Source organism: Eumetopias jubatus, unplaced genomic scaffold (assembly GCF_037043125.1).
Source record: "Eumetopias jubatus isolate StellerSeaLion01/CBP00866 unplaced genomic scaffold, mEumJub1_p1.0 scaffold_13, whole genome shotgun sequence".
Lineage (NCBI taxonomy): Eukaryota > Metazoa > Chordata > Mammalia > Carnivora > Otariidae > Eumetopias > Eumetopias jubatus.
Window position 1 is genome coordinate 32,132,624 of NW_028274819.1, and position 17,330 is coordinate 32,149,953.

The window sequence follows — 17,330 nt, forward strand, 5'->3', positions numbered from 1 at the left end:
GATGCTATATTAAAATGGCTGGTAGAAAGCAGTCGATAAGAAATTCAGAAATGGGGGCACCTGGGTGTTGAGTAGGCAGTAGTTGAGCATCTGCCTTCGGCTCAGGTCATGATCCCAGGGTCCTGGGATTGAGCCCCACATCGGGCTCCCTGCTCAGCGGGAAGCCTGCTTCTCCCTCTCCCACTCCCCCTGCTTGTGTTCTCTCTCTCGCCGTGTCTTTCTCTGTCAAGTAAATAAATAAAATCTTAAAAAAAAAATTCAGAAATCTAAAACAATTGCTTCTTTTATATTCATTATATTTAATTGGCAAAGAAATACACATTCATTTTAATAATCAGTGTTTATTTTCTGTATGTATTGTTTGGATTTCACAAAAACATATTCCAGCATTAAGCATTTAAAACTCATTCAGGTAAAGACCAAGAAGCAGGCAAGAATGACTGTGGTAAACAGCCTAATTACAGAAAATAATTCCTATATTTTTACATTACATTTTAAACATTTTTTTTGAAGATTTTATTTATTTGACAGAGAGAGACACAGTGAGAGAGGGAACACAAGCAGGGGGAGTGGGAGAGGGAGAAGCAGGCTTCCGGTTGAGCAGGGAGCCCGCTGCGGGGCCGATCCCAGGATCCTGGGATCATGACCTGAGCCGAAGGCAGACACTTAACGACTGAGCAACGCAGGCACCCCTTACATTACAACATTTTAAAACAATTTTGTGTTTATTTAAGAAAGGATTTTTTTCATACATAGTCAAGATTTTTTTCTATCATGGTATTAGGTTCCCAGGGCTGCTGTAACAAATTACTACACATTGGGTGGCTTTCAACAACAGAAATGTATTCTGTCATGGTTCTGGAGTCAGAAGGTCTGAAATCAAGGTGTCAGCAACGTTGTTGGCTCCTACTTAAAACTGAGGGAGAATCTCTTCCATGCTTCTCTCCTAGCTTTTAATGGTTGCCAGCAATCCTTGGTGTCCCCTGGCTTGTATGATGTATCATTGTAATGTCTGCTTTTATCTTCATGTGCCATTCTTCCCTGCATCTCTGTTTCTCTTCTCTTCTTCTTCTTCTTTTTTAAAGATTTTATTTATTTGAGAGAGAGAGAGAGAGAGAGAGCATGAGAGGGAAGAAGGCCAGGGAGAAGCAGACTCCTTGCTGAGCAGGGAGACCAACGCAAGGCTCGATTCTGGGACTCCAGGATCATGTTCTGAGCCGAAGGCAGATGCTTAGCCGACTGAGCCACCCAGGCGCCCCTCTCTTCTCATCAGGACACCACACATATTGGATTAAGGGCCTGCTTTGCTCCGGTATGACTTCAGCTGAACGACCTATATCTGTAGTGATCATATGTCCTTCTAAGAAGGACATGAATTTTTGGGGGGGAAATACTATTCAACCCAGTGCAGTCACTTTCCATTTAACGTTAAAGAAAAAATCCCCATACTATACAGGATCCAAAAATGACAGATGAAATAGGTAAATCATTGCTGAATATGAGTGTGATCTCTTATTTTTAACCAGATACTTGGATGGGAATGCACCTTTGGGAATCTTTTCATTCGCAAATATGACTTATATGCAAGAGAAACAAACATTTTTTTCAGGAAAGATTCAGAGGAGCAACCTAGGTACATTCATTTTTTCTAATTTGAGGACACTGCTCCCTACAATATTTTCTAATTCTGCACAATTAGAAATTAATTCCACTGTATAATTGCCCAGATTTGAATAAAACCTATAAAGTGGCAAACAAGCTTGAGAACTTAAATATTACAGAGTTAGATAAAGTAAATCTATGGTGAATTCTAGTATTTCATTCTTATCCTTTGCCAATATTTATGTTGATATTTTATTCACTTGTACTCACCAATTCAGAATCTGTCATCATAATTGAGAAGATGAATTTTTCCTATATTTGAATAGTTTACTAAGCATATTAATAGTATAAATATGATTTCAGGGATAATCACTTAAGAAAGCAATCATTTATAGGTACCTTTTATCAACATGCCAATGTACCCTTTGACTAATTATATCTTTTATTCATCCTTCAAGTCATAATTCAAGCATCACAAGGTCAGATCCGTTTTCCTTCAGTAAGTGAAATCCCTACTAGATTTTCTTGCAGTACCCAGTATTGCTTCTTTGTAGCTTTTACCACTGTGTTAATTTTATATTGATTTTTGTGATTATTTAACTACCATTACTCTTCTCCACTAGACTTAAACTCCATAGGACAAGTACTGTAAGGTATGTGTATTTTATTCACCTTTGTTTCTCTGCCTAGTTAGTACTTGCTGAATAACTGAAAAAATTAGAAATGCATATTTACATATAAAAAGTTGATATATGAATCATGAATCAATCTCATTAATATGTTAAAGAATCCTTTACCAAGTGAATGTCTCCTAAATAAACATTTACTATTATAGTACTATTGGGTAGGTAAAAACATTAGGGGCACATTCATTTTAATATCTTTTTCATATACTTTTCTATTTCAAATAGACTTGGTTGAATTATTTTGAATAGCTCAATTAAAAAATGCAGGATTCAAATGATGACAGATTTTATTATGCATCAAAGACATTCTGGGATATTATTAAAATAAACATAATTTACTTTAAATATAAGTTTCATGAAACATTCTCTATGAGAGCTATTAGAGCAATTCTGCATTTTTACCTTGCAATGTGATAAAATGGCATATATCATATTGTAAAATCCCTTTGAAACAACACTATAATTTCAAAAGTGACATTTAACAGTATGATGCATTTTAAAAATAACACTTGAAAATTTTAAATTTGCATAATACCTATATTTAAGAAGACTATATAGTACTACTAAATTATTCCCAAATAGAAATTAAAATTTCTTCCATGATCATTAATTATTTGATCCACAGAAAGTCTGTTGCAAATCTGAATATCTAAATTCAGAATTTAGAGCATGCAGATACAATTATAATCTCTCTCTTTTGACAGCTTGAGCTTACATATTTAGATAAATACACATAGTACTCTTCTTTCTAAAAGATTTCCTGATTAGAGAAAGGACTGCATTTCAAAAGTTAAATATAATGCTCAGATAAACACATTTTTCCAGTTTTGAGATGCTGCTGCTCCTTGAACTTTCTGTGTCATGCTAATATTTCTGACATTTTCTTTCTGAGGAAACAAATGGTAAATACCCTTAATTTCCACACATATATAGTACATCTCTTTAGACAGATATATATATATATCTCATACTTTCTTATATTAAGCTGATCAGTAATATACATGAAAAAAAAAGAGAAACTGTGAAGGGAAAACCTGAAGGATCAAATGATGAAAACTTTCTTTCTCATAATTTGATGGCTGCTCTAAGCTTGGCTGAGCGTGCTCTGGGGTTATCCTGTACATCCTGATCTTCTGGAGTAAGTACTTTCTTGTGTATCAATTCCCACATTAAAGGGGCCCTGCCTATAGAGGCTCCTTCCTTGTTTTCATGACCTGAACCCAATTGCAATCCTTGTTTCACTTTCTGTCTAGCACTTAGGTTAAACCTTTCTGTCATGCTTATCCCAAGCAGGAATCGTTTGACAATGCGATCCTCTAATGAATGGAAGGAGAGGGCAACAAGGCGGCCACCAGGTCTCAGAAACTTCTGAGCTGTCTTCAATCCTGTGTAAAGTTCATTGAGTTCATTGTTCACAAATATTCGAAAAGCTTGGAAAGTCTTGGTAGCAATATGGGTAGATCGTTGTAGCAAGTCTTTCCGTGCAAAAACAGCAGATGGAGGAAATGCACCTATGAATAGATTTTGTAAAAACAGGAAAAGAGGACAGGAAAAATTAATATTTTCTACTGTAAATTTACTGGGTTGTGTGTGTATATACTTAAGGAACTACATTTCATTAGAAAATTGTGGCATTTCATTCATTCTTCCATTTTATTTCCAAGCATCCAATCAAGATTTAAACTATGTGTCAGAAACAGCTTTCATAACTCATAAGTAACTGGAGTCAAACAAGTAGAGAAAGAGGCAGACAAATATTAGTGATTAAAACTTCCCAACTTGAGTGAAAAATATTAACTCACTGATACAAGAAGTTCAGTAAACTACAAATAGAATAAACAAGAGAAAACCGCATTTAGGTACATCATAATCAAACTATGACAAGCTAATCAGAAAAATCTTGAATACAATAAAGAAATACATAAAGGAGAACAAAAATATTATTAACAGTTATTTTCTCATGAGGACAATGGAAGCTATACAATACTGGAATAGCATTCAAATTGTTGAGGCAAAAAAAATCTGTCTTCCAAGAAGGCTATCTAAAACTATTCTTCAGAATTAAAGGTTCAAAGACATTTTCAAATAAATAAAAAATGAGAGAATTCATTGCTAATATGTCTGCATTCAAGGAATGCTAAAGGAAATACTTAATGCTGAAATAAAATGACACCAGATGGTAACTTGCATATACAGAAAAAGAGATTATAGATATATCTATATAGATATCCACATATCTCTCTACATATGAGTTCTCTTAATTTCTTTAAAAGGCAGGACTCAAGTGAAATTATAACAATATTTTTTACATTTATATACATTACAATACAGGTATTAATCTGTGCAAAGGATTAGAGTGGGTAAATGGAGGCATATTTTTGCAAGATTCATATGTTGTACTGGAAGTAAAAGTTGCATATTGTGGTTCCTAGAGCAATCAATAAAAGTAATGCAAAGAAATAAAGCTAATAAACTCAGAGAATAAAAATAGTACACAAAAAAATATTGCTTAACATAAAAGACGGCAGAACAGAACAAGAAAACAGAAATTAGACAAAGAGAAGACAAATAGTAAAATGGCAGACAAAATCAAATATATCAATAATTACATTAAGTATAAATGCATTAAATACTCCAATATAAATGAGATTATCTGACTGAAGAATAGCAGGACCTAACTATACATTGTCTAGAGAAATGTATAGAAATGTACTTTAAATATAAAAATGCAAATAAAAGTAAAAGTAAGCAAAAGGCTGTGAAAAGATATGCCATGAAGACAGAAGCATAAAAAAGAGAGATCGTATTAATATTAGAAAAAAAAAAAACCTTTAAGAAGGAGAACTCCTGGACCCAAAGAGAAACATTTCTTATTGAGAAAAAGGTCAATAGAGCAAGAAAGTACAACTGTAAATGCAAATGCACCAAATAACACAGTTATCAAAATTTGGACATCTCCGAAAAAGACACACATTTATAAAAGCAATTGATTTTTGACCAAGATGTTAAGTTAGTTCAATGGAGAAAGAAAAGATTTTCAATGAAAGTTGATTATCATAAAAGAAGATGAATTTCAACTCTTACTGCACACTGTACACAAAAATTAATACAAAATGGATCACAGATGTAAGAGTAAACACTAAACCTAAAATATATATCTGACAAAACTCTTATCCAGAATATGTAAGAAAATCTCACAATTTAATAAGAAGCCAAACCACCTATGTTCAAAAATTTGAACACTTCACAAAAGATATAAGCCAATAAACATATGTAAAGATGTTCATCATCATTAGTCATAAAAATGCCAATTAAAACCACAATGAAATATCACTACACATCCACTAGAACTGCTAAATCCTAGAAACAAACTACTGAAACTGACCCAAGAAGAAATAGATGATCTGAATAGAACTATTACGAGTAAAAGGATTAAATCAGTAATCAAAAGCAACCCACAAAGAAAAGTCCAGGCCCAGATAGCCTCACTGCTGAATTCTGCCAAACATTCAAATAATTAAAAACATTACTTGACAAATGCTTCCAAAAAATTGAAGAAAAGAGAACACTTCTCAAATTACTTTATGAGCCCAGTATTACTATGAAACTAAAACCACAGGCATCACAAGAAAATTACAGATCAATATCTCTTATGAATCTAAACATTAAAATCCTCAACAAAATAGTAGCAAACCAAATTCAGCAGCATATTAAAAGGATTATACACCATGACCAAGTGGATGGTCATGGTTCAACAAATGAAAATTGATCAATGTAATATGTCACATTGACAGAATGAAGGAAAAAACCCACATGATTATGTCAAATGATGCAGAAAAAGCATTTGAAAAAATTCAACACCTTTCATGATAAAAATACTCAAGAACTAGGAATAGAAGGAAAGCACCTCAGCATAATGAAGCCCATATGAGAACCCAAAGCTAATATTATACTTAATGATGAAAGACTAAAAGCTTCTCCTTGAAGATCATGAACAAAACAAGAATACCCATCTTCACCACTTCTATTCAACACAGTACTGAAAGTTCTAGTCAGAGCAATCAGACAAGAAAAAGAACTAAAAGGCATCAAAACTGGAAAGGAAGTAAAATTATCTCTGTTTACAGAGGACAGGATCTTATATGTAGAAAACACCAACGATTACATATACACAAACCCTATGAGAACTAACAAATGGATTCAGCAAAGCAGCAGTATATGAAATTAACATGCAAAAATCAGCTGTGTTTCTATCCTTAATAATTAACAATCCAAAAAAAATTTTTTTTAAATTCCATTCACAATGGCATCAAAAGGAATCAGATATTTAGGAATAAAGTTAACAAAAGAAAGGTAAATCTTATGTTATGGAAGCTACAAACAATATTTAAAAAAATTGTTTAAGATGGAAAACTCCTCCAAATTAATTTAAGATTCAATGCAATCTCTATCAGATCCCAGCTGACTTTTTTTTAGACAAATTGACACGCTAATTCTAAAATTCATATGGAATTGTAAGAGACCCAGAACAGCCAAAATGATCCTGGGGGGGGGGGGGGCAGGGTGAGGGGAAGAGAATGAAGGAGGACTCACACTTAGGGATTTCAAAACTTCCTAAAAAGCAATGGTAATTGAGACAGTGTGGTGCTGGTACAACAATGGACATAGAGATCAATGGAATATAATAGAAAGCTCAGAAATAAGCCCTATGAGCAACTGATTTTTGACAAGAATGTCAAAGCCATGCAATAGGGAAAGAATGGTTAATGGAACAAATAATGTTAGGACAACTAGATAGATAGTCACATACTAAAAAATGGAGTTGGACCGTTAAATCACATAGAAAAATTAACTCAAAATGGATCAAAGACATAAATGTAGAGCAAAAACTATAAAATTCTTAGAAAGAATTATGTCTTAGAAAGAAAACACAGGGATAAACATTAATGACTTTGAATTTGGCAAGAAAAAATTCTTAGATATGACACCCAAATCACAAGCAACAAAAGAAAATTGTACATCATCAAAATTAATTTTGTTATTCAAAGGCCACCATCAAGAAAGTGAAAAGACAACTGAAAGAATGGAGAAAAAATTGCAAATCATGTATCTGATAAGGGATTAATGTATCTACAATATGTAAAAGAAGAAAATTACAAAATGAAGCATGTATGATACTATTTACATTTTAAAAGATGCACATCAAAACAGACAAACTCCATTTAGTTTTCAAGAATAGGATAAACAAAAAATGTTGATTTTTAAATAAATGAATAAATATAATTTTCCTTAAACTTACTCCATTGTCATACAAATATGATATTAAAGTATAATGCTCAATGAACTTATAAAGGAATTTTCTATTTAATTTTTTTACTTGATTACTCATGTCTTAAAATTTTTGTTCCTAGAGAATATTATCCCATAGAAATGTAATCCTTGTGGTCCAGATTCTCTATGGATGAAGATCAGAAAGTATGGCTGCAATCCTGGCACTTGAGTCTCAGTGGCATGCTTCTTACAGCAAAGTAAATTATACAAAGCTGGTGCCTTAGTTCACATTTTAGTAACCTGTAGGTCCAGTAGTACATGAAACAATCAGAGAAAGAAAGAAATAATACCATACTTGTACCAGGGAGCTGAGAACCTGGCTGTCTAAAGGTAACCAAATCCATGGTATGGGTTCACTCTTTCATCCACAAAAACTACTCTGTTGAAAGGCTAGTTTAGACATTAGGGAATTTATCTTCTAACAAGCAGGTCTCTCAGAAAAAAATATCAAAGTCAAAGCTAAAGAGTGAGGTCAACTTTTTTTCTATTTGTTATTCAATCACTCCATGTTCCACAGAAAGAGTTTTGGTCACTGGGAAATGTAATTTAAAATATTCTAAAATCTGAACAAATACACAACTCTTCATGTTTTAGAGCTTGGATTTAGAGGATGCTTCAGGAAGAATGTATTCCTAAAGACTTGCATGATTTAAATCTTGCATAATTCAACATTAATTTTCTCAAAGAAAAAATGTATTATAAAATAAATTTCAATTTACATGTATTTTGATGTAAAATAGGGCATAAACATCCATGGAATACAAGAAGCATCAAATAATGTAGCATGTTTTTGCTTTAATGCTTTAGAATTTTGTTTCATAACATTATCTCTAATATTTTATAGATATTAAATGGATGGCTCAACATGGTAATTGCTTATCATTCTTGGCATTTTATCACATTTCAGAGATACACATTTGAGGATGTGATTATTAACAGCACTGAATTAGCCATACCTGACTTTATGTTAAACAATTCGATGAAATAACAGAAAGGCAGAGAGTTTAATAATATTTGCTTGATATTGTCAATGAATATATTTTCAAAAAATAATGAAAATATCTTCATGAAGTCCCAAAAGTTCATTTTTGCTTTTGCTTCACTAGCATTTGGAGATGTATCTTGAAAGAGGTTGCTGTGGCCGATGTCGAAGAGGTTACTGCCTATGTTCTCCTCTTGATGGATTCCTGTCTCACACTGAGGTCTTTCATCCATTTTGAGTTTATCTTTGTGTATGGTGTTAGAGAATGGTTGAGTTTCATTTTTCTGTATATAGCTGTCCAATTTTCCCAGCACCATTTATTGAAGAGACTGTCTTTTTTCCATTGCATATTTTTTCCTGTTTTGTCAAAGATTATTTGACCATAGAGTTGAAGGTCCATATCTGGGCTCTCTATTCTGTTCCATTGGTCTATATGTCTGTTTTTGTGCCAGTACCACGCTGTCTTGGTGATCACTGCTTTGTAATAAAGCTTGAAATCAGGCAACGTGATGCCCTCAGCTTTGTTTTTCTTTTTCAATATTTCCTTGGCTATTTGGGGTCTTTTTGGGACTTCATCAAGATAAAAACTTCTGCACTGCAAAGGAAACAGTTAACAAAACAAAGAGGCAACCCACAGAATGGGAGAAGATACTTACAAATGACACTACAGACAAAGCGCTGATTTCCAAGATCTATAAAGAACTTCTCAAACTCAACACCCAAAAAATAAATAATCAAGTCAAAAAAATGGGCAGAAGACATGAACAGACACTTCTCAAAAGACATACAAATGGCTAACAGACACATGAAAAAATGTTCATCATCATTAGCCATCAGGGAAATTCAAATAAAAACCACATTGAGATACCACCTTACACCAGTTAGAATGGCAAAAATTGACAAGGCAAGGAACAACCAATTTTGGAGAGGTTGTGGAGAAAGGGGAACCCTCTTACACTGTTGGTGGGAATGCAAGTTGGTACAGCCACTTTGGAAAACAGTGTGGAGGTTCCTCAAAAAATTAAAAATAGAGCTACCCTATGACCCAGCAATTGCACTACTGGATATTTACCCCAAAGACACAGATGTAGTGAAAAGAAGGGCCATATGCACCCCAGTGTTCATAGCAGCAAAGTCTGCAATAGCCAAACTGTGGAAAAGAGCCAGAGGAATGGATAAAGAAGATGTGGTCCATATATACAAAGGAATATTACTCAGCCATCAGAAAAGATAAATACCCAACTTTTACATCAACACATTGGATGGGACTGGAGGAGATTATGCTAAGTGAAATAAATCAAGCAGAGAAAGTCAATTATCATATGGTTTCACTTATTTGTGGAACATAAGGAACAGCATGGAGGACAGTAGGAGAAGGAAAGGAAAAATGAAGGGAGGAAATCGGAGTGGGAGATGAACCATGAGAGACTATGGACTCTGAGAAACAAACTGAGGGTTTTAGAGGGGAAGGGGGTGGGGAGAAGGGGCAACCCAGTGATGGGTATTAAGGAGGGCACGTACTTCATGGAGCACTAGGTGTTATACGAAAACAGTGAATCATGGATCACTACGTTAAAAACCAATGATGTATTGTATGGTGACTAACATAACATAATAAAATTAAATTAAAAAAATAATGAAAATAGAAAATGTTAAAATAACAAAATAATATCTGAAATCACCAAGTAAATTCTATATAAATAATAGCATTGGTTCATTTGACATAACAAAGTATGGTAGGCATTTCTCTTTACCAGCTAAAATGGCCCCTTCCTGTGGCACAATTATAGTTTATAATTCATTCAGCCAGCTAGCTGTGAAACTGAGATTCCTGACTAGTTCTTTTAATTGAGGAGACCTGTTTTTATTTCAAAGTATTTCACATAAAGTGAGAATTTATTCATATTTTATATTATGCAACTTCATGTTTATATAATTAATATTCACTTTAAATATATCCACACTGAATATGAATTTGCAGCTGAAAAATTAACACCACTGTGATCAGACAATTTTTTCTTTATAAGGTTTAAGTAGGCCTTGCCAATGTCATATAATGGAGAAAGAAAATAAGAGCTTCCATTTTATTTAGGAGTGGTCTTAAAGATAATAGGATAACTCCAAACTATGAAAAGCTTTTCTTCTGGGGCTTTTTTAAATTTTTTGTTTAGGGAATCCTAATCTGGACTATGCAATGGGTTTCCTGGATAGGATTTCCAGGTATGGTCCTATCAACTCTGCAAGTCCCATCTTCATGGACCAGAAGACGATTAAGGGCTGCGATGGGCAGTATGTTTTGTGGAGCTTTTTGGTGCTGCTCTTGGACCAAAAGTACACATCCTGCCTTATTTTAGATAAGTTCAATTTCCAGGGATACCCTTCCTTTATAAACTGGCACTTTTGTTTCTGTAATTTATAGGAAGAAAGATTGACAATACAGATTTTATAAAATGAAATTAAAAAGAAAAAAAGAATTTAAACAGCATACAGTAATGGAAATTAAAATAGTAAAAACAAAACATCAACTGACAATTGTACAAATAGACAAAAAGACAAGAAAAGACAATCCTACTATCAAGGATTAAGCAAGGTAGTTTTCTTCAAATTTTGTTTTATTATGTTATGTTAGTCACCATACAATACATCATTCGTTTTTGATGTAGTATTCCGTGATTCATTGTTTGCGTATAACACCCAGTGCTCCATGCAATACATGCCCTCCTTAATACCCCGGTGATGGGTACTAATACCCATCACCGGGGTATTAAGGAAGTCAGGTGTTTTTGTCTGAATTAGAAAGTTTAAAGACAATCAGTAAATGTCATGTGCCTATAAGGTAGCAAAAATGGGTTTGCTTGTGTAAGTCACTGGTCAGAGAGTAAGGAACAGAGTTCTCCTAGGTAAGTAGAGACCATGTGGGAATATCTGCTAGATTCTAAATTAGGCCAAAGGAAGAAAAATATTAATGAGACCTGGTCCTTGCCCTTGAGGAGCTTACTGTTTTGCAACTCTTCTTTCTTCTCCCACTTCTTTATCATATCCTATATTCTGTTATCAGAGATAGAAACTGGTCCTCTCTATTATTCCATTTCCTGATTTTAGTCACAGATCTTGTATGGCTAATTTATTTGATTAAGGCATAGTAGGTAAGACAGAAAATACAGATTCATTTGATTTGGTGCTTAGAGAAAATCTCCTTTTTGTGTTTTCTAGTCTACCAATGGACTAGGCCAATTTATATAAGTTTTAAGTGGGAAGAGGTGTGCACTTGTCACACTCTACTGCAATTACAAGTTTACTTGTCTGTCTCAGTACCTTGACTTGTGAATGGGAGCTATTTCATGTTCACTCTTCATATCCCTCATACTTAACAAAGAAGCTTGTGATTCTAAACCTTGACTGCACATCATTCACCTGTGGAGCCTTTGAAAAAATAAAGATGCTTGGCCCCAGTCCAGAACTATGGAATCAGTTTCAGGGGTTTATTACACAGTAATCACTATTTTTAAAAAGCTTCACAGAGGATTCTGATTGCAGCCAAGATTAAGAACTACTATAGTAAACACTCAGTAAATGTTTGTTGAAAAGATAATAAATAGATAATGAATGGAAAAAAATAAATGGATAAGTGAATGAATTCATTCACATCATTAGATGGCTATATGAAGAATATAATATTCAGTCACATCAAAGAATGGCTAATTGAAGAGAATCTTTTTAGTCACAGAAAACATCATGAACTGAATTTTCCAAATAATGTCATGAAATGCCCTACTTTTCAGCCAAATGTGAATGTGGGTACCGAACTGTGAATTTAATGGGGCAAATGAACTCTAAAATTTGCTAGCAATTTCATTATCTCAATATAACTACTTCCTTGTATTTAATGATATTTGATACTTGCTGGAAATGTCTTAATGAATCAATTATTTGCACATGCAACAGAACACCTGCAATTAACTTTAACCTCCAGAAATGCAAACTTGCAAGCCCTTATTAACTGAAATGAGCCAATGTGCAAGGTGAACTTTTTTGCATATTTCTTTTACAGAATAAAATAAGACATGAGAATGTAATGGTCATCAAGACCTTCAGTGATTTCAGCTCAGATTTTTTTCCACAAAGATTAGTGCACAATATTGTTGAGATTTTCTGTAAGCTTTTATTTCACTTAATATCTATAAAATCTTAAACCACAAGTTTTCTCAATTCTTCAAAATAGCAGAACCATTTTCCTCCTAATATTTTTTTCATATTTTGAGGGTTTTTTATCCTTCTAATACTTTATAATAGCAAAATTTTGTCAGTAAACTGACTTTAAAAAGGAATTAAAGGCTAACATAATTTAATAGCAAGATGTTTTCAAGTTAAGTACACCAAGTACACTTTAAAAAATGTATAGTTAAAAGTAAGTGTACATTAAATCCACTATGGGGTAACAAGTTGTAATTTCAATTCAATTTTACATTATTTGGTACTTACCTCTCATAGCAATGTTGAGAAAATTCCTGACATAGAGATTGACCCGAGCTGTTTAAGAAAATTGTTAAGAGTTCTCCCTCATAAGAAGCACTCCATTCTCACATTCCAAATCAGGTTTGTTGTTGCAGGATTTTTAAAGTTCCTGACAGTCTCATATTCTAATTCTTCCCTTTCTCTCATATCAGCAATTTTTCATGGCTCTATATCTGAATTGTATTGAGAACCCCACCATTTCTCACCAATTCTACTACTATCACCCTAATCTAAGCCATCATCACCTTTTCCACACAACCATCAGACCAATCTTTTTCATATGAAAATTAGATCATGTGATTACACTGTTCAGTATCTCTAGGATCTTCCTATCACATGAGATAGAAACTGAAGCTCTTACCTTGGCCAAATGTCTCTATGTCACATGCAACCATTGCTTCCTACCACCCCCATTTCTCTGACCTCACCTTCCTGACCTTGAGCTCTGTACCTTAACTGAACCATGGCATGGTCCTGCCTAGGTTCTTTGACCTGTACCTAGAAAATCTGCCTTCATATAGGTGGATAGCTTATTCCCTTCTTAATTCAGGTCTCCTCTTAAACATCACAGAATTAGGGTACCTGGGTGGCTCGGTCAGTTAAGTGTCTGCCTTTGGCTCAGGTCATGATCTCAGGGTCCTGGGATCGAGCCCCACATTGAGCTCCACATCAAGCCCCACACCAGGCTCCCTGCTTCTCCTTCTCTCTTTGCCCCTCCCCCCTGCTTGTATGCTTTCTCTCTCAAATAAATAAAATCTTGAAAAAATAAACATCACAGAATTAGAAAGGTTGCTGTCTTTAACTAGTTATGAAAAGTAGCATCCTGTCACTAAAGTCCCCTTATACTATTTAATTTTTTCCATAATACTTTATCAGGGACAAATATTTACTCGTTTACCACCTGTCTTCCTCTATTAGATGATGTGCTCAGTGAAAAGAGAACTGTTTGTTCACTGCCATAAATCGTTGAACCAAGAAGAGTTGGTGGATTTAAAGAATGACTGCATTTGTACTTTAAACTTATAAACATAGTAATTGTTAAAAAAAAAAGCAAAAAGCAATATCATCAGTTGTATACATAGCAAAAGATTAATGTCATTATTCCTTTAATCCCACCCCAAAAAGCAAACAAAAGGTATAATTTATAACTTTTTTCCTTGATATATATGACATTTTGTATATAAATGTACCTATGCATATATTTGTAAGGAGGGAATGATCTGCACAATAACCTGCAACTTGCTTTGTTTATGTATCTTAAAAATTTCAGTTGTATAGGTGCATTATAATCCATTTTGTTTGTTCATTAACAAATGTTTGTGGTTTGTGGTGTGGAGTACAGTAATTATGATAGAGGCAGTCTCTACTCTGGTGGAGCCCATACTGCTATCACAGCAACATTTAGGATGTTCTCTCTTTTTGCTATCACAAAAATGCTGCAGTAAACATGTGAATTACACATTTTAAATTTCCACATGGTAGAAAAACTCTACAAAATAAACAGACAGCCACATTGTGGGAAAAATATTTGTAACTATTTGAGCCTATGATAGTAGTCTATAGGATTAGAGTATTTAAGTCAAAGACTTTTTGTGCCCATTTAAATTTGGATCAATACTTCTAAATTTATTCTCTCAATAGATTGTACCAATTTATTTCCATCAATAGTACATGAGAGAGCCCATCTCCCCACGTCTACACTAGTACTAAAACTAGCCCTCTTTTTAACCTTAACTAGCCTAATAGAGTGAACAAATGATAGTTTACAGTTATTTAATTTATTTGCATTTCTTTCACAATTAGTAGAATGGGGAATCCTTTCAAATCTAATGGCCATTTGATTTCAGCTATGAACTGACTGAGCAAACCCTTTGTTCATGTTCTTATTCTGATGTTTTTTCTTTATTGATTTAGAAGAGCTATTTATAAAATAAGGATATTAACCATTTTCTCTCATATATAGTCACAAATATTTTTCAGAGATTGTGACTGTCTTTTTACTTTGTGGAGTTTTTCTGCCATACAGAAATTAAAAGAGTATACAGATTTTTTTTTCATATCTTTTAGATTTTATCAAGTTTAGGAAAGCTCTCCCCACACCAACATTATGTAGATTTAATCAACTCTATATTTTCTGGTATATTTCTAGTTTTATTTCCTATATTTAAATATTTAATTCACAGAAAATTTACTTTTAGTATGGTATGAGGTAGGGATCTAACTTCATCTTTTTGAAAATTACATAGCCAACTGTCCTATTAAGTTGTACATTATTTCCCTATTCATTTGAAGTACCACTTTGATCATATACTACATTTTTATACACAAATAGATCTTATGGATTCTCAGTTGTGTTCCACTGATGTATTTCTCTATTTTTCTGCCAATACCAAAATATTATTGTTTTTTTTCCCCAGTATGTTTTGCTATTAGGTAGTACAAACTCCCCTACCCTCACCATCATCCTTCCTTAAAAAATTTTCTTGGGTATTCTCATGCATTTGTTAGTCCAAATTAAATTTAGAAAGAATCAATAAAGTAAATAAAAAATATTTTGATTAAAATTGCACCGAATTTTTTAAACTGATTTGGATAAAATTTACATTATCATAAAATCCATCCAGGGAACATAGTATTTCCATTAATATTTTACATGTCCTTTGTTAAAGTTTAATAGTTATCTTCACCTAAATTATGGTCACCTGTTTGTGTGAGTACTATGCTTACACATAAGCACTTTAAACATCCGTATGGAAAAGCATAAAAAAATGACAATACTTATATTAAGACAACATGGTGTAATAGAAATGGTGTGGGGCTATAGAAAGGAGAAACTAGGTTCAATGATCAGATCTTCTACTTTTTTTTAAATAATTTTTTATTGTTATGTTAATCACCATACATTACATCATTAGTTTTTGATGTAGTGTTCCATGATTCATTGTGCATAACACCCAGTGCTCCACGCAGAATGTGCCCTCTTTAATACCCATCACCAGGCTAACCCATCCCCTCACCCCCCTCCCCTCTAGAACCCTCAGTTTGTTTTTCAGAGTCCATCGTCTCTAATGGTTTGTCTCCCTCCTACTTACTCCCCTTCATTCTTCCCCTCCTGCTATCTTCTTCTTTTTTCAGATCTTTTACTTTTTAATAGCTGTTTGATATGGGGCAATAACACTTAACTTCTAAGTTTGTTTTCCCACTAGAACATGAGATGATAACACTTTTCACAAAATTATTGTAAAGATCAAATAAAGAAAATGTTCAGAAGCACATACTCCATATAGTCACTTTATGAATGCCATTCATCCATTTATTTATTTGCTATTCTCAGTTATACAATGGAGTTGGTGAGGAAGGGATTTGATATGTTAATTTGAAGATTCTACCAAACTAATTCTATTTTGATCCTGGACTAATAGGAGAGTAGGTGGGGTAGAGGGTTGTTGAAAACCTCTGAAGCATCTGAGTAATTCTCATTGGATTTAGGCATCAGATTAAAAGATTTCAGTATCCAAAAGGAAGTATAAAATTTTCCTTTTGTACAAATTAATGGTGCACTTCCAAGTTTACAAAGTGGCATTTAGGCCTTAAGACTATGAAGATAGCATGGTAGAGATATGAGAAATCAGGGGTGCCTCGGTGGCTCAGTTGGTTAGGCCTGGGTTTGGGTCATGATCTCGGGTCCTGGGATAGAGCCTTGCTCAGTGGGGAGCCTCCTTCTCCCTCTCTCTCTCTGCCTCTCCCACCTTTCATGTGTGTTCTCTCAAATAAATAAAATCTTTAAAAAAATGAGAAATTATTTAAAAATCACTTTTTAGTTTGATCTTGACTATTTAATGACTGATGCTAACAAATGTAAGAGCCCTAACTTAATTAACCTAAACCTTCCAGGTTGCATTACATTCACCTGGCCAGATTATTTCCCATAATTAAACTTTTAGATTCTCTCTTGCCATCCAAGTATACAAGTTTTCTTCTGGCATCTTGAGCACACAGTATTTATTTGTCTCCATTCTTTCCTTCTCCCTTTGCTCTAGTTTTCATGGAGCACCTTTCTGCACAGGGCATCTTCTTTCTTGAGCATATTTCCACAAGGATGAAATATATTTGTGAATCATTTTAAACCATACCATTTGTTTTCAGAAATCCAAAATCCCAACTTATTCAGTCCATTTATTAGTTGAGTAGAATCTGAGGCTAACAGAAATTGT

The 17,330-nt window shown here is 33.8% G+C and overlaps 1 protein-coding gene across 2 annotated transcripts in view; it reads right to left on the minus strand.

The window, feature by feature from the left end:
- Positions 1-2,888: 2,888 nt before the first annotated feature.
- Positions 2,889-17,330, minus strand: part of METTL15 (methyltransferase 15, mitochondrial 12S rRNA N4-cytidine) — a 192,290-nt gene continuing 177,848 nt past the window's right edge. For both annotated transcript variants that reach the window (XM_028117739.2, XM_028117738.2), the window contains exon 6: positions 2,889-3,799. In XM_028117739.2, coding sequence (XP_027973540.1) covers positions 3,354-3,799 — 446 coding nt within the window. In that variant the 3' untranslated portion in view covers positions 2,889-3,353. The remainder of the gene's footprint in view (positions 3,800-17,330) is intronic.